Source organism: Monodelphis domestica, chromosome 6, assembly GCF_027887165.1.
Source record: "Monodelphis domestica isolate mMonDom1 chromosome 6, mMonDom1.pri, whole genome shotgun sequence".
Lineage (NCBI taxonomy): Eukaryota > Metazoa > Chordata > Mammalia > Didelphimorphia > Didelphidae > Monodelphis > Monodelphis domestica.
Genome location: NC_077232.1, coordinates 99008045 through 99035780, shown reverse-complemented (window position 1 = coordinate 99035780; position 27736 = coordinate 99008045). Strand labels below are relative to the sequence as shown.

At 33.9% G+C, this 27736-nt stretch overlaps 1 protein-coding gene across 1 annotated transcript in view; it reads left to right on the top strand.

Annotated features, from left to right (window-relative positions):
* The window catches only part of TAPT1 (transmembrane anterior posterior transformation 1), a 99243-nt gene that overhangs the window by 63022 nt on the left and 8485 nt on the right, over positions 1–27736 (top strand). Inside the window, exons 4-12 of the mRNA XM_001369374.3 lie at positions 1762–1924; positions 5689–5824; positions 7643–7740; positions 8028–8097; positions 9926–10006; positions 13658–13767; positions 15480–15539; positions 16227–16295; positions 20078–20154. Of these exons, the coding sequence (XP_001369411.1) occupies positions 1762–1924; positions 5689–5824; positions 7643–7740; positions 8028–8097; positions 9926–10006; positions 13658–13767; positions 15480–15539; positions 16227–16295; positions 20078–20154 (864 nt within the window). The remainder of the gene's footprint in view (positions 1–1761; positions 1925–5688; positions 5825–7642; positions 7741–8027; positions 8098–9925; positions 10007–13657; positions 13768–15479; positions 15540–16226; positions 16296–20077; positions 20155–27736) is intronic.

The window sequence follows — 27736 nt, the reverse complement described above, 5'->3', positions numbered from 1 at the left end:
GAAAAAGAAGTCACTTGATAGGTAAAGGGGGAAGTAGGGGAACCTGAACCCTACTTTCTAAAAAGCCTGATGAAATATACCAAAGTAATCAGGGCAAGGAGGAGGTGCCAGGGCCTCAAGCAGGGCAAAAGCCTAATGATGTATACCAGGATGTATACAAAAGTGAAGGGGTGTCAATAGGCTTCTAACCAAGGCAAAAGCCTGTATGCTAATGAAGACCCAGTCACAAAGTCAAGACCGTAATTGCTGAGGGTACATGATATAGCAAGTTAAGGACTAAGGCTGAACTAAAGCCTATGTTAATAATGATTTGCTATATTAAAGCAGTTATCTTTAAATCTTATACTAAAATAATCATAAAAGGCCTACTAAGATCATCACTTATGCTAACATTATTTAAATATCTTAGAATTTCAAATATGTTTATATTGTGATTATCTGAAGACTACTGTTAACATTAAAAATCTAATAAGGAGGTAGGGGATTTTTCACTCACACTAGCATTCTTGATTCCAAAATGGCCACCATTCTATATTCTATATGTGTTCTAATTGGGTGCCAAGGATATAAAGAGATAGTGATAAACCTGTGATTTCGGTGGTATTGAGAATTCCCTCTACGAATTCCTGTTGTATATCCTAGAGTCTCTAAGAGTTGCCTAGAATACTAAGAGATTAAGTAATTTACCCAAGATCCCGCAGCCAGTATGTGTCAGAATTAGGGCTTGAACCTAGATCTTCTGACTTTGAAGCTGTCTACCAAATTGCACTGCCCTCTCAGGTGCTGAGAATATTAAGGTAAAGAATGAAATCCTTTCTACATCAGCCCCTGCTGCTAAGGAACTTGCATCCCCAATGTGAAGAGATGTGATCTGAAAATATAGCATATACACAGATAAACAGGAAATCATTTTGGGAGAAGAACCTTAACAACTGAGATAATTCATACCAAGACTTAAGAACGAACTAGGAATATGGGGTGGTGGTATTACTACAGTCCAGTAGGTAGTCCAGCCACAAATGGGCAGCTTATCACCAGTCAGTCTGTAGTAGAGAACTATTAGGGACAAGGCCCAAGGATGGCAACCACAAAGCTTCCCTCCAATCCCTATGTCTGTATGATGGAGCAACCAGCCATTTACCCTGTTTTAATTATACTCTGAGTAGCATAAATATCTATAATACACAATATCAAATGTTATTTGAAGTCTGAATTTGTAGGTCATTATTGGCAAGATAATGAAGGGGCAATGATTACAGAAGAAATATATTTTATATGGTATAACTAGAACTTGCTTGACCTCCCATGAAATCTGCTTTGTGGGTATCTATATAAATCCTTTTTCCATGATATGATCAGTAATAGCAACAGATACTTATGTGAATTTGTCAAAACACTGTCTAATAGTAATACTTGTTTTAGTGCTTACTGTCTTTATACTGGAGAAGCAACATGGTGTGATGGGAAGAGTCAAGAGACCTGGTCTTCATTTATTCTCCATATGACCCTGGAGAAAGCCATTAAACTCCTTGAATGTAACTTTCCTGATCTGCCAACTGGGGTTAATAAAATCTACTTCCAGGACTTTTGTGAAGAAATGGATTTGTAAAAGTTTAAGTGCAATCAAAATGTGAATTTTTTTAAATTAGAAATTATTCCCTGTGCCCTACCCTAAGACCAACTGTGGTTTTTGGTTTTGTTTTTGTTTTAAATCACATAATAATATAGAACTGATATTTTCATCATATTTATATGTTTCAGGGATGGACGTTTGCTTCAGCCTGCTCAGATATGTGATATTTTGAAAGGTGTCATCTTGGTAATTTGCTTCTTCATGATGCACTATGTTGATTACTCTATGATGTATCACCTGATAAGAGGACAATCTGTCATTAAACTTTATATCATCTACAACATGCTTGAGGTAAGGTTCTAAAATCTTCTTACCAAGACAATGTTGAGTTCCTCTATTTGGATCAGTTATATCTTGCACATGGATAATTTTATTTTAAGTTTAATGTGTGTAATATGAAAGTGCGTAATAAGCACCATAGGGAGATTTAGAAAATTTTTTTCTTTTTAGTTCTCAGATCAATTAGTAATAAACTTTCAATTTCAGTTTCTATAATTTATAAAACTGTCACATTTTAATGTAAGTGCTTCTTGATAAAGCCACTGTGTTACTAATGGAAAAAACATTCATTTTAAAAAATATATGTTGAAAACAAATGCAATCTTTGCTAGAACTTCATAATTTAAAAACTATGACTAAAGAAAACATTAAAGAGATAATAAATGCTTCTGCCTTCACTGTAATGAATGTTTAGATTTTTTAAAAAGTTTTCATAGGAGGCAGCTGGGTGACTCAGTGGATTGAGAGCCAGACCCAGAGATGGGAGGTCATAGGTTTAAATTTGGCCTTGGCTGCTTCCTAGCTGTGTGACCCTGGGAAAGTCACTTGACCCTCATTGCCTAGCCCTTACCACTCTTCTGGCTTGGAACTAATACACAATATTGATTCCAAAATGGAAGGTAAGGGTTTAAAAAAAAAAGTTTTCATAACCTTTATATAGCATGATTGAATATATTTGCTATAATCTCTCCAAACAACACAATCTAGTACACTGGCCTCCTATCTAGTACTTGAAAAAAACACATTTCCTTTCTCCATGCTTTTATATTTGCCATGTCCCAAGACTGTAATATTCTGTAGTTATCTTTCTTGGTTTTCTTCATTTCCTTTAAGACAGCTCAAAATCTCCTTTCTGCAGGTAGCCTTTCCTGATCTCTCCTCTCCTATCTCACCACTCTCTATACCCCCATCCTATTTCCTAATGCTTTCCTCTTTCAGATTCCTTTCATTTACTCTAGATAGATCTTGTATATACTTAGTCATTTACATGATATCTCTTTTATTAGAATCTATATTCCCGGGCTATTTATGATCTTTGTATCCCTGACTCTTAGGACAGTGCCTGGCACATCAAAGGGGCTTAGTAAATAATTATCAACTCAATATTTCTTCCAGTAGAATGGAAGTTCCTTGAAGGCAGAGGCCGTTTTAAGTTTTGTCCTTGTATCCCCAGTGCCTATCACAATATCTGGCTCATAGCTGGGGCATAATTAATTTTTTTTTAATTGAAGGAGAGATTTGTTTTAGAACAGAGTTTCTTACCCTCCATATCATGAACCTCTTTGCTGGTCTGGTGAAACCTATGGTGAACCTTTCTCAGAACAATAAATATATAAGACAAAATATGTAGAAACAAATTATATTGAAATATATTTGTCAAATTTTTTTTAAGTTCATGGGCCCTAGGTTAAGAACTCCTCCTTAATTTTTACTTATTTTTTATTAAAAAACCCTCCTGTAGATGCTTGGGTGGGCCTAATAGCTATGGTAGCTAGTAGCTAAGTAGGATGATGGTGTATTATCAGATTAAAGTTCAAATCAATTACTGAAAATGACTCCAGTGTTTCAGAGGATAGAACATCAATATTTATTCATCTGAACAGTTTATTCAAGTCATATTCTGCTGTCAAGGAATGGTTGTGTCTAAGGCTAGAAAGTTGCTCAACTTAGCGTTTATAGCTACATTGCCCTGTGCTTAGATGTAGGCAATAGGAAAGGAATCTTGCAATAGTTTAGTCTTAATTGGTGTATTTCATATGAGGAGCATCAAGAATTCCCCTCCTATCTAAAATGAAGACAATTTTTTTCTCTTTACATTGTCATTCGTGCTTATTGATACCCTTTTAACAACTCTTACCTTTTTTTTTTTTCTATAAGCGGTTTGGATGTAAATTTCTTTGTCCTGCATCTTTGACTCTTTCATAAAAAACAAGGCAAGAGTTCAGGTGCCAGTACTCTGCCTGCCTTTTTAACTGATTTAAAAAATCAGTTTAACCATTTAGTGTTCTAGCCCAACTTACCTGAGATTTTTCATTTTTCATTGCTAAATACTTTATTGTGGCACTTATTGTAAATGATCACATTAAGTATAATTCAGAAAGGCTGTAGAGTAAAAGTAGTAAAGTGTTGGATTTGGCTTCAGGAAACAGGCAAGTCACTTAACTCTAATCTTAACACATCTCTATGGCCATGGTAATACTTCTACTTTTTTTAGAGAGTTGTTATGCAGGCAGCACCATGCAAACTTTCAAGTCTTAAATCAGCATGAGGCAGTTGTAATATGCAAATAATTACTATTCACATATTGGTTGGTGAAAGTGCAAATTGCCACTGCATTAGCTTAGTAAAAGCTATCTTCTGTTCTTGGAATGTCCTCCATCTTTACTTGTATCTCTCAATATCCTTAGCTTCTTTCAAAGTTCAGCTCAGGTGGTACCTTCTATAGGAAGGAAACCTTTATTTTTCTAGTTGTTTTAATGTTGCATCCTTTTTCAAGTTAATTTCCTTTTATATATTTTTATGTTGTCCCTCCAAGTAGAATATGTGTTTAATGGCAGGGATTATTTTTTGTTTGTTTGTTTGACTTTTCTTTGTGTCTCTAGTGTCCAACACAATGCATTGCACATAATTGCTTAATACATACATTTAGAATTGAATTAAATTGATCATTTGCCCTCATCTGAATCTGAAGGATTTATGTTTGACTCATGGATTTGTATTTAAACTGCCTCATACCTATAACCAACCTGGAACACATTTTAGTTTTTCCCCTGTACCTGGATATAGTCTAATTAGTTCATGGATAGTGGTAATGAGATGAAGCATATAAAAGGATTCTAAAGCACACTGGAAAATGGGAGTTAAACTCCTTAAAAGATAGTATAGATGGTTGGCTAGGGTTTTGCATAACTTAGCTGAGGTAAGGTGCCCTCCCCAGAGGCAGAGTGCTAACTTGAGAGAAAGGTTAAATGACAGTTGACTGGGAATTGGCTCAACCCAGTTGAAGTAAACCCTCTCTCTCCAGAATAAATCCCCTTTTATGATTTTATTTGATGAATCTGACTGCTTCTCAGTAAGTTATAAATTTGTTTATATGCAGTAAACAAGGATAGGGTCAGGAAAGAGGATATAGGTTTCCCTAAACTAAAGAAGCAAACACTGATGTCAAGTCTTGTCAGCCACTCTCTGTTAAAGCCAAAGCCAATTTAAATCTCCTCCCTACCTAGAGATTTTCTAAGCTGTTTAATACTAGGCTAATCCATGAAAGGAATAAGTCTATATATTAGATGAAGCAGGTAAGAAAGCAGAAACTAGGAGTGATTCTGCTCCCTCGATGGTCTTGTTCTTCTTCAAGTGACAGGAAAGATTTCTGGACTCTGCAGATCTCAGGTACGAACAGGAAATCCTTGACAGGAGTGGGTTTCACTTCCAAGTGCTGAATGAAGTAAGGGTCTCAAAGTTTCCTCTCTTCTCAGAGTTCACAAGCAACTCCCCCTGAGCTGACAGTTCAACTCTCAGACCAACCCCCTTCTCCCAGATTCTAAGAATTCTAAGCAGGTTCTCTCCTGTCAATCACTGCTCCACCACATTCCATGGCATTTCCTTGCAAACACATTTCTTTTGCCAAAATACCATATCTCAAACCCAAGATAAAAAATTGTTTCTTAAGTTTGACTTTGGCCATTTTTGCAGTGTACTTTTGCAATATATTGATATATCAGTATTAATGATGACTCCTAAGTGAAGTGCTTTTTGTTTTTAATGTTACTCTTTAGGTTGCTGATCGCCTATTTTCATCATTTGGTCAAGATATTTTAGATGCTCTTTATTGGACAGCAACAGAACCTAAAGAAAGAAAAAGAGCCCATATTGGTTTGATTCCTCATTTTTTTATGGCTGTGCTTTATGTCTGTATCCTTTTAAATTTTCTAGAAACACCAACTGATTGATAACTTCATTCATTTGTAACATACAGTTATAAACAAATAGAAACAGTAACTTGTAGTCTTATTTATATGCAATTAAAGATTGTGAGTTCCTTGTCAGGAACTAGATGCTTTAGAATCTTAAGAGAATAAGTTTTAATCAATATAAAGATCAGTATATTCACAAATTCTTTGAAATACTTTGTAAGAATCCCTTGGAATAGATAATAAAATAAGATTTCATTATGAAAAATACAGTTAACATAATCAGACTCCAGGAGAGAATACATTCTCTTACTTTTTTGCAGTTGTGGTGAAATAATTGAACTAAACTATAAACTTTAGCATGAGAAACAATATATTCATGAGACTGAAGCAGTATTCAGTCTTTTCAGGGGGGAAGAAGTTGTTGTTTCATTTTTCCCCCCAGAGGAGGATATAAAAGACTATGAAAAGATAATGAAAAGAAAATAATACCATTCCTAAACAAGTTACTTTGCTCTCTTTTTTTTTTCTTCACTGTTTACCTCTTTAGGTTTTTGGCAAAGTGAAGATGGTTGGTTAAAATGCCTTAGATACATCTTACATTTGAAGTTTGAGGAATATAGCAAGACATTTTTGAGAATTTCTTATCCTCAAGCACCATTATAGTTATATGTATGTGTGTGTGTGTGTGTGTGTGTACATACACACCTTTAATTTCATTAGTATAGGAAAACACTCAGCATAAAAAACTCTTCCCTGATTGAGATCTACAACTTGTCTCCAAACTAGAATTAAAGATAAGAATTGCTTGTAAAAGATCAAGTGACTCTTTCTGTGGTCACTTGTTTCAGAATTTTCCTGACCCCATGACTAATCCTTTGCATTTGGTGCCATATTGTATTTTACATTGGGGTTATGATGGGATTTTTCCTTTCTGTTCCTGAACTGTTCTAGTTTTTGGTGAAACTTTGTATTGGTAAAGGTTAATTCAAGACGTGTGTGTGTGTCTGTGTGTGTTTATCTGCTCAATTCCATATAGCAATTAGGGTCATCAGTGTGCTTTGGAATATTATAGATAAGATATAGACAATAACACAATTTTTACCTCTGATTTCTAGAAGGATTATCTTTAAGAGTGAAATTTTGTTTTTTTCACTGAGTGTACTCATAATTTTAGAGGCAGAAAAGTTAAATATTTAATACTTAACTGGTGATAGAAAAAATTATCTGAAGCTAGTTGCTATGCCAGAATTGGCACTCAGTTGTGACTAGGAACCATATCAGTTTAGGTGAAGTAAGTATTCTAGAAAGCAAATATTTGTGCAATCTGACATTTGTACTTCTAAAACAGAACATAGGAAGGATGCCAACTGATTTTGCAGACTTTTTTTTTAATCAATTATTCTGCCTTCCCAAAAGACTAGAGAAAATTAAATATTAGTTGAGAGAAACATAGAATGATATGTGGGTTAACTTTTTCTCATTAATTCCTTTTAATAAGAAAAAATATGAATTAGGAGCATTAATACTTCTAAGCTTCCATTTGCAAGTAATTAGAATTTTATTCAAGCATAGTTAAATGAAGTATTATACTTTTTAAAATCCAAGTTCTGCAGGTGTTGTCCTTCTACAGTTAGTGTTTATCAACCATCCAGTAGGAAAATTATGAAGAAAAATAAATTAAATCTGACTAGGAGTTAAATAATTGATTCTCTTTTTCCCTCATTGAATGTCTTGAAAATATTTTAAGTTGTACTTTTATTAAGATAATATAGAAATGCACTTAAAAATTATTTTTCCTTAACATCAATTTTGACAGTCTTGCATGCAATTCTTATTATGGTTCAAGCAACAACTCTCAATGTAGCTTTTAATTCACACAACAAATCACTGCTTACTATCATGATGTCTAATAACGTAAGTGAAGGAGAATTTCCTAAATCTCCATTCAAGTATCATTAATATATGCATATATGTTATTAGAATTTTAAATTTTATTGCCATAATTCTAAATGAAGTTAAATTAGATTTAATAAGTTTCTTATTTTTAAAATTCTTTATTTTTAAAGTTTAATTTTTTAATTTAAAGTTTAAATTTTTAAAATTCTTTGTTAAAAATAATGACAAGAATATGCATATTTAAAATTTCAGTTAAATTTTTTGGTATAATTGTAAATAGATAATCACTTTGTTTAAAATTACAGTTTGTTGAAATTAAAGGAAGTGTTTTCAAGAAGTTTGAGAAAAACAATCTCTTTCAAATGTCCAATAGTGGTATGTATTCCTAAATAGCTATCTTAAATTCCATTACTATTGTCATGCATGTTTTTAAATGAATACTGCAAGTCTAACCCAACATATTAGTAGGCAACATTGTCCTTTGTCCTTTCCAACCATTTATCCAAGCCTTCTACTGAGCCATATTTCAAAGTTGTAAGGAGCCTCAAAAGCCATCTAGTATAGGCTTTTCCTTACAAAATCCCCAAACAATGGCCATTCAGCCTCTTCCAGAAGATCTCCAGTGATGGATAACCTACTACTTCCTGAGGCAACCTATTCTACTTTTGATTAATTCCATAAATTTTAAGAGATTTTTTTCATTACATCATAGGAAATCTGCCTTTCTGCCATTTCCACCCATTATTTCTATTGTAAGGGTTAAAATTATGGTTGAGAATGAATTTAATAATTATATTTGGTCTCCAAGGATTTTATTTATAAATCATAATGAAACACCCAAGCTCAGCTGAAATTTTTATGGTGATTTAATTGATATAGTGGAGGAGATTTAAGAAGAAAGAAGAAGGAAGGGGCTAGTACCTGGCGGGAAGATTAGGAGATATAGAAAGTAAGGTTTTGAATGTGAAGGAGGAAAGAATCAGCCTGACCTCCAAAGGGGCTCAGCTAAGATGCCCAAACCTAAATCAGCTCAAGGGCAAAACTCACCACCCAACACTCCAAGATGTCAAAACTCCTAGCACACTCTCAGCCAGAGTCGCCTCTCCAGGGAAAGATGAGGAGAGAGGAAGTGATGTGCCTTATATAGACAGTTTTACATCACTTTCCTGCATCTCACCTGTACCAATGATGATTTAGCTTGACTTAGGACAGCCCAGAGGTCTGTCCTTTTTTTTGCACATGTCTGTTGCACATTTTCTTAGATAATTAAATCTTGAGTTTGATGCAGACCTTCCAAATCTTGTTAAACCAAGAAGGGAGGAGAAATGTAGTTTCCAAGACCCGATTCTGTTATTCCAAGTATCTCCATTGTTACTGATCAGGAAATAGCTAAATCACATCTTCTAAAGAATGGTCTGATTAGGGTGGAATAGTTTTAAAATTCACACTACCATTGTGCTATGTTGCCAAACAGAACTGTAATCCTTCATACACAAGATAACTTGCTTATAGACACACTTGCATGCACACACATTTCATCTTTCATATGATGAATATCCCCAGTTTCTTCATCTAATTTCAAGATAGTAATTCCCTCACAATCCTTGGTTGCCTTCCTCTAAATGCTAAGTCCTGACTTTGTAGTCTGGGACCTGTGTGACACTAAGAAAGTGACAGCATCGCTCTGCCTGTCAATTCCTTTCTCAATAAAATGAAGGTATGACTAGTTTTCCAGACTCCCTTTCAGCTCTACATACAGTGATTCCAGAGGCTTCCCTACAACCTGCTGCCATTCCTACTATTCTTCTAGTGTGTCCTGGGGGAGGAAAAGGAAAAGTGAATGTATCACTTAAGTCAGGGGAAGTTGTGTTGCAACTGAAAAGCCAATTGGTGGAAGGGGCAGGAATGGCTAGAAAAGGGCAATAACTATGACTCAGTTTAAACTTATACGAATGAGAAGATATCCTGGACATTACCTAGTTAAACTTTTATTTTTATAGGTGAGAAAACCTAGGTCCTATAAGGTTGACTCATCCAAGGTCATTTGGGAGTATTTGTATATTTTACTATTTTCAATTAACTTTCTGACCCACAATATTAGAACAATGTCCCCTTAACATCTCTCACATTACCTTGTTTATAGTAAGTATTTAAATATTTATTGCAACAAATTTTAAACATTTTTTATATTTCTCATTTTTAGATATTAAAGAACGATTCACAAATTATGTTCTCTTGCTAATAGTTTGTCTGAGAAATATGGAACAATTTTCTTGGAATCCAGGTAATTAAACATTTATCATCTGTGATGAAGCTTAATTTTACTTTGAATTAAAACTCTTAAAATAGAATGAAATAATAACTGGTGTTATTAAATACATTTTCAGCTTTAATCCTTGTACATATAAAAAAATTTAAACAACCCAATTCATGAATTTTAGGTATTTTTTTCTTTAAATGTGCCTTTTGACTTTTTCCAATCCTTGAAATAATGGGTTTAAGATTATGAAGCTGCATTACGTGCTCATCATGGTGTTCTTCTATTCCCTGGACCTTACTTTTCTCTTTTGCTAATATCTCTGACCTCAGTTGCTGGTACTATCACTTGAGGTGACTTGCTTCAGGGTTCTAGTCTAGAGCAAGTAAGGGTTATTACCACTGCTACCACATCATGTCTGCTGAGGGCAGGCTGCCCTGGAAATCTTTAGAGGCTTTGTTGCCAACTATCAGAATGCTTAACCCGAGGAAATCATTTGGCAAGGATCATAAGTTTAGAGCCTGAGGTCATCTAGACCATCTAGCCCTCCCCCATTTTTACAGGTGAGGAATCTGAGGCCCAGAGAGAAGCTCACACAGGTACCAATGACAGAGCCAAGTTTAAAGCTTAGCTCTTGTGCTTCCATTATCATTCTTTTCACTTAGCCACATGGCTAAGACCTGTAGAAGGTAGAAGACCTGTCTGCTTGGAATCTTACATGAAGTCATGTCAACAAAAAAGTCCTTAAATGGCAACATGATGTCTTAAGAGTTGAACTCTTTTAATAGAACAATGGAAAAATTATATTTGGAACAAAATATTTACTCTAAAAGGCAACACCTAGAAGAGTAGTTCTTTGAATTCACTTTTGTTAGGCCTAATTCCACAAACACCTGGCTGTCTTTGTAAGAATTATGACCAAAGTCCTTGATGCCAGCAAACATCTTAATTGGAAATCTTATCTTAAAAGCTACTTCCTTATCCAAAGTGAAATTTTTTCCATTTGAAAGAAAAATAGATGTTTGTGTCTCCAAGATTTGGAGGGTTTTTTTTTTTAATGGAACAAGTTGTTTTACACTCCACTTTGGGGTACCACCATCTCCAAATCATTTTATAACAAAAAACTCTCTGATCAGTTCTGTATAAGTAGATTCATAATCGTTTCCTACCTTGCAAATAACCTTCACTGACCAGTACAAACTCTTCAATCTCAGAACAGAAAAGAAATGAAACAGAAACCCCTTTTTAGGTATAAATAACAAACACTAACCAAAAACCGGTGTAAATATCATTCTCTTTCTCTCTGTCCTGTTGTTTTCCTTCAGGTCTTACTTTCTCCCCTGGTTTTAGATGTTCATGTTTGAATTCCACATTTAGTTCTCAACACTTTTTTATTGTTCCATAAGTCTTCTTACTTTATAAAATAGGGTAGCATGATTATGTAATGCAAGCAAAATCAATTTATGAATTAAAATACTCCTAGTCCAGGGACATGGGGGAGAAACTAAAGAAATTGAAACTACTATGATTATTAAAGGATCACAAGCATGGGTACCTTGAGGTTCTGTCTTCTTTCAACATATACAGTCTCTTTCTCTCTCTCTCTCTTTCTCTCTCTCTCTCGCTCTCTCTCTCTCGCTCTCTCGCTCTCTCTCTCTTGCTCTCTCGCTCTCTCACTACTCCTCTGACTTCAATTAATGGCTCAGTGTAAATGTCTCCAAAATCTACAATATTAAGCTCTAATATATTACCTAAGCTCTAGTCTTGCCTTTCCATTTGATTGCTAGAAATCATGTGGCTGCCTTATAAGCACTTTAGACTCAACATTCCCCAAATTTAAATTTGTCTATCTCATAGAATCATAGCCAAAAGTTTTCATATAGATCATTTGGACCTACACCTGTATTTTGAAGATGTAAAAACTGAGGCCGAGAAATGGTATTATATTTAGATGAGGTCATGTAAGTGGTAAACAATAGAGATTAGACTCCAGCCCTCTAAGTCCAGATCCAGTTTCTCTCCAGTTTATCACATTGCTTTCTTTACCTCTTACATATTACCTTGTGTCATACTTATTTGGGTACATCTGCTAGCCTCCCAATGTCCTTCCCTTTCCCTTCCTCTGACATTTGACTTCTTGAAAGTGTCAAAGGACTTTATTTGTTTTTGTTCTTGGTTCTTCAGTACCTTTCACTTTCACTCAGTCCACATTGTAGACATTTAATAGTTTATTGAATTAAAAGCCTTTCTGCCTTGTACCATGGCAGTATCTTAAATCATCTCCAGTAGTTTGGATTCTACACTTTACCATAAGTTTTGCAACAAATTGTGTTAGCAACTTTGTCTTAAGATGATGAATTAACATGTAATTTTGGCTTAGAAACTTAGGCATTACAAAATAGTTCACTTCACCTACTCATTCTCTCTATCCCATCCTCCCCACCTTTGTAGGATTGCATTCTTACCAAAAGAGTCAACTGTTTATTCAACACCTGGTTTTCAAAATTGTGGATTGTCTAGGACCATTGCAGCTTCCTTTTGGAGATTTGTCTTTTAGATTTTCACTTCTTTTTAGTACCATTGACTAGATATGATTTCTCACTTTTGTTTAAAAGGAAGTTTTTGGAGAATCTGTGGGCATTAGAGCCTTGGACTTATTGCCATAAATAATTGATAGTTATAGCTATAATAAAAAGTCGGTTTATACTTGAGAGAGTCTTTGATGTAAGCCCATTAGCAACCCGTAAGGACAGAAATTCTACCTTAAACATTGTATTCCTCAAATTGCTTTCATTTGGAGTCATTACATGCTTATTTGACTTGAAATGATTTTAAGTCTCCAAAAATAGGTGCCCACTCTTAGCTAAGAACATTAGGTAATATTGGAAGCATATCAGTTTTTTAGCTGGATTTGTTATCTACATAAGGTAAAGCCATAGTGTTAAAATCAGTCAATATTTATTATGCACTGTGCCAGGAACTGTGCTAATAAACATAAATGATTCCAAGAAAGGCAAAACTCCCTCAAGGAGTTCACATTCTAACAGAAGAGACCACAGATAAGTAAATAGGGACATACCAGATACCGAATGGATGGAAGGTTAATATGAAAGAAAAAGCCCCCCAGGGACCAGGAAAATCCTCCTGCAGTAATTGGGGCTTGAATTGACTGAGTCTTCAAGGAAGCCAGAGGAGCTGAGGAGGAAGTAAAAGGCAGAGCATTGCAGGTGGGGTGGTGGGCTGGGATGGAGAGGGGTCAGCAGTTAAAGCACAAACTCTAGGCCAAAATAGATGGATCATGGAGCTCATAGAAGGGATTAAAATGTAAGAACACTGGAAAGGCAGAAATGGGCAACGTTAGCAAGAGCTTCAAATGCCAAAAACAGGATCCCAGCGGTAATGGGGAGTCACTGAAGCTCACCAAGTATATGGTCAGGCCTATGATTTAGACAAACCATCTTGACAACTTGAGTGGAAGATAGATTGCAAAGTAACCTACTCATTATAGTTGTTCCTTTAATTTGAGCTAAAATTTAACCATTTTATCAATGGAAAGATATTTACAAGGATAATTCCATGATAGTCAAATTTAACTTTATTTAAAATGCAAATGTTTCTGAAGATTTTAAACTGGAAGCCTACAGCAATTATCTGACTTTTCTCTTGTTAATTTTATAGATCACCTTTGGGTATTGTTTCCAGATGTCTGCATGGTGATTGCCTCAGAAACTGCTGTGGATATTGTAAAACATGCCTTTATCACCAAATTCAATGACATTACTGCAGATGTATGTTTGTCATAATGAACTGAAGGTTTTAGGTTGATTTGTCTTTTAACATTTTTTTTATTTTTCTTTACTGTATAGTTAAATTATTAAGCATATATAAGATTAATAAAAGAAAAATGTTTTGTATCACTGAAAATTACTCATTTAGTTTTATCTCAGAAATACCTTTTATATTTTTTGAAATCTCAGATTAAATGGATTTTTTTGCTTTTGTGTAATATCACAACATCTATTCTCATTTTTTATTACATTTAGGGAAATTTATTTTATGATTATAACCTTTCTAGAAGTGAGCATATTGGTATAGCTATGTTGAATGTATAATAGGAAAAGAATTATTTTTATTCCTATCAGTTTCCTTTATCTACCTTTTACAATGGAATCAAATCTAAAAATGCTATCTATTTAGGTGTCTTTATGAATATTACTGTGTGATATGATTTAATAAGCAAGTCACAAGGATTTACATTTGCCTTGCTTTTCTATATGAATGTAGAAATAAAAATAAAATAGGATAAGTTTCAGCTTTGAAGTTCTACATTTTGTGGTTTGAGTTATGGCATATTTAAAGTTTTATTTTACTTTTTTGTTAGAATATTTATTATTAAAAGTTTGTAAAGTAATTTCTCAATACTGATAAAAAGCATAACTTCGCCTTTTTAGTCCTTTATTTCCTTAAAGTGAACAGAAGAAAATTTCCATTAGTGAAATCATTTTCTCTATTATAAAGTAGCATTTATAGAGTAGATTTCGAGGATTTAATGTTGTTTGGTGTTCAAACTGGCAAATAAATACTTGTCTTCAAACTATAACATGTTAGTTCATATTTGTTTTTATACCCTCAATCCCAAGGAAGTTCAAAGCAGTTAAGTGTTGATATTTTTACATAAGGCATTTGGATTCTTAACAGTTCATCTTTTATTTAAATTAATATTTTCGAATACCTTAAAATATGGTGCCTGAAATCTCTAGCTTCTTGACATTTTTAGTTATGAATATGCATACATATATAAATGCACATTCTGTATTTGCATAGTACTCTCATTTGTAGCAAATACCTTTAGATCTAGAAAATACATTTTTAAAGGCTCTAATAACCCTTTCTTTATGTAATAAAAAAGAGGATCATGTTTATATGCAATTAAAGGAATATAAATTGATAAAATATAACAAACTAGATTAAGTTTAATAAGAAAGGTATGATGAATATTCCTCCTGTTCTTTGTTTTTTGCATACATTTAATTCTAATAACTTTAATTATGTCATCTGAAAAAACAAATTCATTATCTGGGAGTCTTTGCTCTTAATATTTTGTCTTAGAGTTCAATTCTACTGTCTGGAAATGCTGCACACAAAAATGCAATTTGAGATTTAGTCCTTTTCTGGCATATATTATTTTCTCCTCAAAATCAACAAGGATTAAGGATGCTCATTTGTTTTACATTTCAAGTCATAATCTAGCTATTGTAATCTGCTACATTTGTGTTGGCAGCAAGATTATTGTACTTTGGGCAAAGCCAAGCATTTCATGAAATATCAAGTCATATCCAAACTTGAATGTTAGCTAGATCAGAGAATTTAATAATACTCTAAATATTTTGTCTGTCATTATGTCAGATGTGATTTAAAGAGATTAGGTATAAATTGCATGCCTATACATGGTTTTATGTACCATAAAGATTTATGTTTCTTATTTTCCTTTTTTTTTAAGGTCTACAGTGAGTATAGAGCTAGCCTTGCTTTTGACCTTGTTAGCAGCCGCCAGAAAAATGTAAGTATTAAATCAAGTATCTTTGGATGTAAATTAATAATCTATTAAATTCAGTTTGGATATATTACTTAAAGGATCTATGATTTCATGGAGGTGGGACTTCTCCCAAGCATATCAAAATTATTCTCTGCCTTGGTAGATAATCTGGGTGAATTACTTGACCAAAAAAATATTCATCAACCAATGGCAAACTTTCTGGTGATTAATATCACTAATCTATTCTGGTCCTTAGCTGACAGTTACAGATTTCATTGTCAGGCCCATCCCTTATGCCTGTCTGTTTCCAGTACACTTAAGTGAGACCCCTGAGTGCTCAAGATCATCCCTATACCATGACAAGGCACCATAATTACATCTTTGGAATTCAGAAATGTCAGCTAGGAAAAATTACAACACTTAAATTTCCTTATAACCTGTAAACTGAAGAATAAAAGTGAACAATGTTAGAACTAATACTCATTTGTTTAATTTATTTTCTTTAATCACATTATTTTATATATGTGTTTGTATTTAAAATGTGTTTTAAGCTTTCATGTTTCACCATTTTCACTGAAAAACATTAAAGTTTCTCAGACATTTACTTTCAGTTTTACTCATATTTATGAATAAATACCAGCAATTACAAAGTAAAGTGTTTAAAGTAGCTTATTATGAATTTGAAATTTGCTTATTCTTTCCCCTTTCTAGGCATACACTGATTATAGTGATTCTGTTGCACGGAGAATGGGCTTTATTCCCCTCCCATTGGCTGTTTTAGTAAGTATTTTGTATATCTTTTCTTTATTTAGTAGAAATTATTTATCTTAGCACTTCAGATACTTCAGGGATCAATAATTTCATCAGTGTACCTCTACATCTTAGACTTCACTTGTGATTTGCTGTGCCTCTACTCTTCCACTTAAGCAGTGACCATCCTAATTATTGTTAAAGTTCTGAAATATTAATAAATGTATTACAATAAAATTGCTTCCCTGGAGTCTAACATTACTTGGAAAATTGTACAGAAGAAAATGTTATTACTGGCTTAGAGGAAAAGATTTAAGTTTTAATTATTGATATTCTTTTGGTTGTTGAGTCATGTGAAAGAGAGAAGTCACAGCTTTATTATAGACAAAATTTTTTGTTGTTGTTCAATTGTGTCCACCTCTTTGTGATTCCATTTGGGGTTTTCTTGGCTACAATACTGTAGTGGTAGTTTACCATTTCCTTCTCCCAATTCATTTTATAGATGAGGAAATCGAAACAAATGAGGTTAAGTGACTTGCCCGGGGTCACACAAGTAGTATCTCAGGATAGATTTGAACTTAGGAAAATGAGTCTTCCTGACTCCAGGCCAGGTGTTCTATACATTGAACCATCTAGCTGCCCCATTTTAAAGTGATAAGTACATTTGTTCATGCAACTCGGAATATTCTAATAAATGACAGTGTTAGCTTGCAAAATAGTTTTCTGCTGTCTTTATGCCTGCCTAATCTAGATCATGATAGTTGTTTGTGTTTGTGTCCATATTTGTCAATGTCCTTTCTTTCTAGTTACTCTCACTATCTGTAGCAATTATAGCTAGAGTTCCCCTATAAATACAGGCTCAAAAAAACCAAGTGAAGAATAACATAAAATGGAGAGGTAGTTAGCATTAAATTTATTTTAGTCTTACTACCAGTTTTCTTATTGGTCATGAACATTTTACTGGCTTATTGATATTTTTATTCCATAAAATCCAGATTGTAATACCTTGACAGATTTTATATAAAATTGTTTTAATAGTTCACGTTGCATGATTTTCTTTGCTTTGAAAGAGAAGAGAGGTCAAGTACTTGCTCTTGTAACAAATAAAAATTTAATGTTGAAATATATCTTAGCCTTTTAAAAAAGTTTATGAATAAGCATAAAAAAGTTTGTGATAATAGAATCATAAGAAGGTGTAAGTTCATATTTTGCAACTGGAACTATCATTTTTTCTATTCTATCCAAGCTGAAGTGGTAGAAATTAAATTAGCCTAGACATTATGAAAAACATCTTCATATGCTAAATTTAAGAATAAACATAAATTGGCTGAGGGTTAAAGATTTCTTAAAAGTGATTGCTTTGAGTACAAGATTACCTTATTCTGCCAACCCATTTTGACCAGTACCACAGATGTTTAGTCAGAACAGACTTCCAGTAACCTGCTCATTTATTTTGTAGCAGTAATCCTCCACATTTTTTAATTTAATATTTCTAAATTTATCTTAAATTTTAACTCTGTTCTCTTGCATGGTCTTCTAAAATTATTCTGCAAAAAGACTTAAATGTGGTTAATAGTGATATTAGAAGAAAAATTTTAGTTTCAGAAAAACTTTATTAGTGATTGGGAATCCTTAATTATACAGTGATGGTGAGGGTGATTCTCTTTTGTAATGCATCTTTCTTTAAGTCAAAAAAAAAATGGCACCACTGCTTGGTAGAAATGATTATATCTTTTAGTTCTGGCATTTCTTAGAAGGAAGAAGTCATTTCCTAAGGTCTAATTTAGTATACACAAACTCAGCCACTAAAAGTTAATGTAGAATTGTGAAACCATGATAGTAAAAAAACAGGCAGAATTAGGCTTATGATTGATTAAAATTACCTCATGTCATAGTGAAAGGAGGGGACAGTACAAGGAATAAAAACAACCAATTTACTCTTTTTTTCTCTAATTTTTTAAAAAATGAATTTTTTTCCCCAATTTTTACTATTTAAGAATTTTTTAAACTTTCTTTTCCAAGTAAGGGAAAAAAGCAAAAAAAGAAAAATCATAATTACATAGATTGTTTGCTAGGATTTGCAATATTAAACTTTTTCTCTTAGAGATTTCACTGCAGAATAATCATTGGCTCATTTGGTTTTTTGTTTGTTTTGTTTTATTTTGTTGTAAACCTTGGGGGCAGCTGAGTGGCTCAGTGGATTGAGAGCCAAGCCCAGATATGGAAGGTCCTGGTTTTAAAACTTGACCACTTCCTAGCTGTGTGATCCTGGACAAGTCACTTAACCCCCATTGCCTTGCCCACTCTTCTGCCTTGGAACCAATGCACAGTATTGGTAAGGGTTTTTAAAAAAAACCTGGTCTGACTAGTGCCATTATTAACTTGACTATGCAAAGAAAGTTACCAAATATGAATTTATTAATTTTTCCCAAAGAGAAACTTTATTAATTTTGAATCAAAAAAGCTTATTTTTGTCTGATAGACTTTTTCTGTTAGCATATACACTTAATGTATTAAATGAATAAATAATTTTATTGTAAACGATTTGATTTTTACATCATATAACTGTAGGTATCAGGTTTTAGTGATCCTTTTAAAAAATGCATCTTTAATTATTAATAATAACATCAGAAGAACTTAAAATAGTTATAAAGGAAACTGCATTTTCTCCAAAATGTGTTATCTCCGTTTGTCTATAAATTCTCTATCCTTTGCAACATTGTCGCAAAGAACGGACTAGGATACCAAAGCAGAGCTCTCACTAGGCCTAGAGTCAGGAAAACCTGAGTTCAAATGCAAACGTAGACATTTACTACCTTGGGCAAGTCATTTCCTTCTTTTTGCCTCAGGTTTTCTCAGTAGTAAAATGAGGATAAAGACATAACTTATCTCCCAGATTTTTTATAGGGTCAAATGAGGTATTTGTGATTTTAAAGGCTTATTTTCTCTCTTCATATATGAATAACAAACCAATACATCTATATTTTTATATATTTTTGAAGAGTACAAAAAAATTCATTCACTAGATTTTAAAACTTAGCTCTTATTAATCTGCCTGCCTATGGGGAAACAAATATTTGACCATCTGTCTTAAAAACAAATTTTCAGCCTGTTTCCTACCTCCAAATAAATAGATTTCTGATAGTAATTAGTTTTGTGGGACGCAGGGCCATATTCTGGTATCTTCCTGTTCTTTGAGGTCCTATTTAGCCAGTGGTAGTACTTAGAAAGAAAAAAGCATATTGTGAAAGACAAAAGCTGAGGTAAGATATGGGATACTTACTCCAGAAAAAAAGGATAATGTGGAGATGGGTAGGTGGGGAAGGGCCCTGGTAGGAAGATCTTTCAAAAAGAAAAAAATCACCTTGAATTCTCTAAGATTATGTCAAACTTTTCAGATTAACTAAAACTTAAAAGAACCTTATTGAGTTCCTCCAACCCATGTGGCTCTTGACTCTGAAGGATTGAAGACCATCTAATAGGAAATATGGAATAAAAAGTGTTTGGAAATGAGACAAAACCGATGGATACCAAAAGATCTATGTATTCTTGACAAATTAAGAAGCACATTATTTTTAGCTTTTCCTGAGCAAGCCAAAAACTGCTCCCTCAAGAATTGTTACAAATTGACCTGCTCTTGATATATAGAAGGCTTGTCTGTCTACCTGGATTACTATTGTTCATCATCAAAAGAGTATTTTATTTTAAGTCAGTACAGAGAAATCCTAAAGAGCCAATAAAAGCAGGATGGGTTGGCGTCTAAGTACAGTATTAATGACTGTTGATTTGTTTCTTTTTGCCTTTTTTGTTAGCTCATCAGAGTTGTGACAAGCTCAATTAAAGTGCAAGGAATCCTGTCTTATGCCTGCGTCATACTCTTCTATTTTGGGTAAGAGTGATGATTTTTGAGTTTATTTTTAGTTTATTAAAAGCAAATAATATATAAAACAAACTGAACTTAGTCCAAATGATACTCTCATTTAATCTGTTATATAGCTGGGAAGTACCTGCTTGAAAGATGGCATATATTTGGTGTGTGTGTGTGTGTGTGTGTGTGTGTGTACGTGTGCATGTGTGCGTGCGTAACTGTTAATAGCAGTTGGTTAAAGTGTTTTGATAATAGCTTCAAAAGCAAAAAGCTACCTTTTCACAAAAATCTTAATCAGAGCATAACTCATATACTTACATAGTACATTTAAAGTTTCAAAATTCTGTTTTTCATGGACATGTCAAGTGGGATTGACAAGTATCATCCACTTTTTTTTTTTTAAACCCTTACCTTCCGTCTTGGAGTCAATACACAGTATTGACTCCAAGGCAGAAGAGTGGTAAGGGCTAGGCAATGGGGGTTAAGTGACTTGCCCAGGGTCACACAGCTGGGAAGTGTCTGAGGCCAGATTTGAACCTAGGACCTCCCATCTCTAGGCCTGGCTCTCAATCTACTGAGCTACCCAGCTGCCCCCTCATCCACCTTTTTTACAGATGAGAAAACTCAGACTAGAACAGTGAGGTGATTTGAACCAAGTCATAGTAAATAAATGAGGGAGGCAGGATTCAAACCCAGGACTTACTCCAGCCTATTTTTCAGTTTTCCACATTGCCTCTTAAGATAGGAGATGCTTAGAAAGACCTGACTTCCTGGCTACTGTTTGGGGGAGCTTGGCCAGATACTTCCACCTCACTCTCATATGCTTTCTTTATCAGTAAAATTCATTCGTTTGCTTACATTTATTAAGTGCCCAGTATGTGCCAGACACTGTGCTAAGTGCTGGAGATGCAAAAAAGAAGAAAAAACAAACAAACATGTCCTTAAGGAGTTTACATTCTAATCTAGGGATTACACAATTTAATCCCTAAGGTTTTTTCTGATCCTAAAGTCTATGATCCTAAGAAAAGCCTATAAACAAGGTCAGATTTCTGTAACAAATTCTACACTAATACAACTGCACAATCAGTAAAGACTCATTAAGCATAGACTATATGCTTAACTGTATTTGGAGGTAGAGATATAAAAGCAAAACCAAAATAATAGCCCCTATTTGAGTAAGCTTAAATTCTATTAGACATAGATAGTAATGGAATAATTGGATTAAAAAAAAGCCAACCTAACTTTGGCTGACTTGGGAGACATAGCAGAAATCATGGTATAGTTTACCTGGATCAAACCATATAAGGAGTGTTGTATTCTGTTCTGAAAAACACTTTTAAAAGGACAGTGATAAGATGCACATTTAGAGTAGGTAAGACAGGGCAACAAGCATTTATTAAGCACTTACCAGGTGGTAAGTGCTGGGAATACACTTTTTTTTTTAAGTCCTTGCTCTCAAAGAGCTTCTATTCTACTTGGAGAGGACAGTATTCAAAAGACCCAAAAGGGAGCTGGAGTAGTATGGGAAAGAAGGAAGGACAAGGAATCATCACCACTTCATAGTGTTGAAGTCTAGAAAGTTGGAACCAAAGGTAGGAGAATTATTGAGATTGGCCAACATGGCAGAGAGATGTTCCAATCTAGAAGTCCACAGAGGTTGATATGTGGAGGCCACAAGTGCTAAGAGAACTTTCTAGGTGAGACTGCAAATGAGACATGGTGTTGAATCCTGCAAAATCAGAAGCATAGCCAAGAGGGAAATAAAGGTTGGTAAACCAGACTTTGTGAAAGATGATTAATGAACTGGTTGGGGGATTTGGATAAATGAGAAGCTTTATCAAGAACATGATGACTGTCTTCAGATATTTAAAAAGCTCCTATGTGGAAAGAGATTAGATAAAACCAATCAAAACCCTGACTTGGAAGTTGCAGAGAAGTCACTTTTGACTTGATGTAGGGTGACTGCTCTGAAGTAATGAATTATCCCTTTCTAGAGTTATTCAAGCAAAAGAAGAAATTTATTTTGTTCAGTTACAGGCTGAACTGAAGGCTTAGAAGGGCCCTTCCAACTTTAGGGTACAGGGAGGGAGGGTACAGTAGGCATAGTAGGAATTTGAAGAAGGGAAAGATTTTTTTAGGCTAGTCTTATCAGGGAAGACTTGATGGAGGAATTTGTGAGACTTCAAAGGCTACATTTAACTGGAATGTGGCTATATAAAAGAATAGGGATGAGGAAAGCAGACATGAAAGCTAAATAACTGGGTGGCTGTTATACTACAGGCATGTAATTATGGAAATGTAATACATAGGAAGTATTAAATATTAATTATATGAGAAAAATTAGAAATATATGTTGTATGACATTATGGTTATTATATTCCTTGCTTTCTCATTGGGTTAGGGGAGGGAGAGACCTTGGTACTAAAAATTAGAAATAATATAAAATAGTATTTACCTCCCAGAGATGATGTTAAGATCAAATGAAATAACACTTGTGAAATGTGTTGCACACCTATAAAAAAAATTCTATTAGTGTGTGATCTCCTTTTCTGTGATCCCACTACTACTACTTCCTTGAATTGTTTTGATAAATGTCCAACAACTTTCATGCTTCCACTGTCTTCTATTTAACATCTCTTTGATAGTGCTGCCAAAATTAATTTTCTCAGATAAAATGTCATTCTATTTTTAAATTAAATTTTATTTTTACCCAATTACATGTAACAACAGTTTCCAACATTTTTCAAAGAATATTGAGTCTTGAATTTATCCCTCTCTTTTCACACCCGTATTGAGATGGTAAGCAATCTTATATAGATTTTACATATGCAGTCATGTAAAACATTTTCCCCTATTAATCCTTTTGTGAAAGGAAACTGAAATTTAAAAAATTATGAAAAAGTGAAAGAAAAGTTTGCTTTGGTCTGGATTTAGATTCTATCAGTTCTTTTTCTCTGGAAGTAGATGACATTTTTTATCATGAGTCCTTTGGGATAGTTCTTGATCATTATATTGCTGAGATTAGTTGTTATTCACAGGTGTTCACTGTACAGTATTCCTGTCACTTTGTTCAATGTTCTGCTTAATTAATGTTCAGTTCATATAGGACTTTACAGTTTTTCCTGAACTCCTCCTGCTTGACATTTCTTATAACAACAGTGTTCCATTACAGTCATATGCTATTTGATCAGCCATTCCTCAATTGATGGATATCTCCTAACTTTCCAATTCTTTGTGTCTCCCCCCCCCCCCTCAAAAAAAACAGCTGCTTTAAAATATTTTTGTACATATAGGTCCTTTTCCTTTTTGTTTTTCATCTCTGGGCTACAGACCTAGTAATAGTATTGTTGGGTCAAAGGGTATATATATATATATATATATGTACAGTTGTAGCTCATTGGGCATAGGCCCAAATTGCTCTTCAAAATGGTTAAATCAATTCATGACTCCACCAGCAAGGCAGTGTCTCAACTTTTCCATATCCTCCCCAAGTTTTGTCATTTTCCTTCTCTGTCATAATAACCTATCTGATAGGTATGGGTTGATATATCAGTGTAATTTTAATTTGTATTCTCTGATTAATAGTGATTTAAAGTATTTTTTGCATGACTACAGGGAACTTTAATTACTTTGTCTGAGAACTGCCTGTTCATATCCTTTGATCATTTATCAATTGGAGAATGACTTATATTCTTATATATTCAACTCATTTCTCTGTATTTGAGAAAAGAGACCTTTATTAGAAAGACTTTTAAAATATTTTTGCACTATTATGATTATTACTGTGTATTATTTTCCATACTATTTACCCCTGTTTAATCCCCCTCCCCCAATTTGTCCTCTTTTCAATCAGCCGTACCCCTCTTCTCTTATCCCCTTTCCCTCTTACTTTTCTGTAGGATAAGATGGCTTTCTCTATCCTTTCCCTCTTACTTTTCTGTAGGATAAGATGGCTTTCTCTATACCCAATTGATTGTGTAAGTTTTTCTCTTATTGAACCAATTCTGATGAGAGCAAGGTTCACATGCTCTCCTCCCTACCTCCCCATCTTTCCCTCCACGGTAAAAGCTTTCATACCTCTTTTATGTGCAATAATTTAGCCCTTTATTTTTTCTCCCCCTTCTCCAAATGCATTCTTCTTTCTATGCTTTAATTTAATTTTATATCATCCCATCATATTCAACACACACTGTCTACATGTACTCCATCTAACTGCCCTAATAATGACAAAGTTCTTTGGTGTTGCAAGAATCATCTCCCCAAGTAGGGATGTACACAGTTTAAGTTTATTGAATGTTTTTTATTTCTCTTTCTGTTTACTTTTTTCTGCTTCTCATATTTTCCATTCAGCTATGGTCTTTTCATTAGAAATGTTTGGAAGTTTTCCATTTCATTAAATACCCATTTATTTTCTCCCTTAAAGGTTTATGCTTAGTTTTCCTTTGACCTCTGGAATATCATATTCCAGACCCCCCACTGCTTTAATGTAGAAGCTACTAAATCTTGTATTATCTTGACTGTGGCTAAATGATATTTGAATTGTTTCTTTTTGACTGCTTGCAATCTTTTCTCCTTGACCTGGGAGTTCTGGAATTTGGCTATAATGATCCTGGGTGTTTTCCTTTTGGGATCTCTTTCAGGAGGTGATCAGTAGATTCTTTTAATTTCAATTTTTCCATCTGGTTCTAGAATATCAGCACAATTTTCCTTGATAATTTCTTGAAAAATAATGTATAAGCTCTTTTTTTTTTTTAAATCATGGCTTTCAGATATTCCAGTAATTCTTAGATTACCTCTCCGAGATTTATTTCCCAGGTTAGTTGTTTTTCCATTGAGATTTTTCACATTTTCTTCTATTTTTTTAATTATTTGACTTTGATTGTTTCTTGATATCTCATGGAGTTAATTGCTTCCTCTTCCCCAACTTAAAAAATTCCAGTTTTTAAGGAATGCTTTTTTTTTTGAGCAAGCTTTTGTACTGCCTCTTCCATTATTTCACATTAATCCTTTCACAGTTGTGTCACTGCTAATATGGTCAGTTGGTCAATAAGTGTTAACAGCCTATACTATATGCCAGGCACTGTGCTAACACACCCAAAAAAGCAAAAGATTCTCTTTTCTCAAGGAACTCACAGACTAATGGGAAATAAAACATACAAAAAAATTATATACAAGATGAATTGGAAATAATCGACAGAGTGAAGACATTGGCAATAAAGGGTATTTGTAAAGGGTTGCTATAGAAAGTTTGATTTTAAAAGCTGCCACTTGAGGGAAGCCAGGAAAGGTAGAAGGCAGAAATGAAAAGGAACAGCAATCCAGGCTTACTTAGGGAGATAGAGAAATGCCTGGAGTTGAGAGGTAAAATGTATTGTTTGAGGAAGAACAAGGAGATCACCAGGGTCATTTTTTGTTTTTTGTCATGAAGATTCCAAAGCAAAATGAATGAGTCCCCTGAAATTATATTTTTTAGAGATTTTAAGTGTATAATGAAGCCAATACCAACATCTCTTTGTTTGCCTTTCTAAGGAGAGCCTATGAACTTTCTATTTAATTTCAACAATGTCTTCTGGTTTCGTTAATTCTAAGAATGTCATGGTTCAAGTTTACCAACTTGTCTATATTGGAACAAAGAAGACATTTACAGTATTAGTATTTAAATTAATGTTTCAAAAGAGTCTAGAAGCTGTGTGATTCTTAAAGCTCTTTATACCTAGAAGGGGATTGTACAGGACTATGAAACATTTTGTATTTCCCCTTGTTTAGTAACAAGTATCTCCATACTTAACTAAGCTGTTCCTTAAACATTAAACTTATTCTGCCTTCAAGACTACATGTAAAATTTTCCAACTTAATAGAAATTGCCAGAGATTAAGTTTCTCTGTTTTGCCCTCCAAAAACACAGTTATTATTCTTATCATATGATGAGGCATAATAATAACAAGCATTTATGGAGCACTTGCTTTGTTTCAGACACTGGGCTAAGTTTCTGAGAAAAAATGGCCCATGTCCTGAATCATCTTACATTCTAATAGGTGAGATAATCTACAGACAACTATGGGCAAACAAGATACATACAGGATCAATCAAAGGTATTCTCAGAAACAAAACATAAGCAATGAGAGCACTGGAAAAGATATCTTGGAGAAGACAGGATTTAAGCCGAATCTTAAAGGAAGTCAAAGAAACTAGGAGGTAGAAACAAAAAGGAAAACCAATTAACCATAAAGAATTGACAAGGAAAATGCATAGAACTGGAAAATGGAGCTTCATGTAGGAGGAGCATCAAGGAGGCCAGAGTCATTAAATCATAGGGCATTTGGAGTGAGAATGAGGTGTCAGAAGACTAGAAAGGTAGAAAGAGGATAGGTTATGAAGAGATTTAAAAGCAAATCAGATTTTTATATTATAATAGAGAGCCACAAGAGTTTATTAAGTAAAAGAGTGATATATTAAGTGATTAAGGTAAATGGACCAACTGGCAGGTTTTGCAGTAGTAATGAGATGAAAGTAACTATGTCAGAAGAGGATGGAATGAAGACAAATATTATGAAGGAAGAAATGTCAGTACTTGGCTTTCTTACCACTAATTTCTTTGGAACTCTCAAATGATTCAACATTGAAAATGACATTAAAGAAGAGACTTTACTATCTGCTTTGCCATTACACCCTGAGGACCATGGGGCCCTTCCAATTGACCTGCATTTGATTTCTTCTAACTGTATTGTCTTTCCTCTCATTTAGAATGGGAACTCTTTGAGAGCAGGGACTGTTTACACTTTTCTCTTTGTTTTCCCTAATGCTTTGCACAGTGATCTTCATAGTAAATACTTAAAATGCTTTTTTTCTCATTCATTTATTTATTCTTTTTCAGAGATGAAATTAAGTTGGTTTCATGCCATGCTCCAGATTGAAAGATAGCTATCTATAGCTAGCAGTTATATATCACTTTTAAGGTTTGGAAAGTGCTTTATAAATATTTCATTTTTTTCCTCATAAGAACCCTGAGAGATAGGTGCAGTTATCACTATTTTATAGATGAGGAAGTTGGAATAGAGATTAAGTAACCAGCCTACTGTCTAAGACTGGATTCGACCTCAGGTCTTCCTGACTCCCGGTCCAGTGCTCTGCCCACGCCAGAAAGCTGCCTTTCATTGTCATGAAAGATAATTCATAAAAGTGATATACTAGGAGAAAGAAAATAAAAGCGTTACTATATTGACATGACCACAAAACGATTTAGTTTACTAGTATGTTCATTTAAATGTGAAAAGAAAGCATTTAATTAGCAAATCCACAACATTCTATAATATCATGTATTTCACTTTTTTAGCAAGATGTCTATAACTGTCTATGTTTAAGGTCTATACCTAGAAAAATGAGCACCTATTGGGGAATTGGAGACAATATATATTATTTCAGTACTGGCAAAAGTGTGAAAAGCCTGCCATTTAGTCAGCAATTAGCTTGAAAGTTAGTAACACTTTTTTGTTCCATTTTAACCAAAGAAAAAATAGCAGAAGATTTTCAGAAAACCTTCAGACATGATTTTCAAGTTACTCATGTGAATAATTTCTGTTAAAATGTTATAAATTTAGAAAAA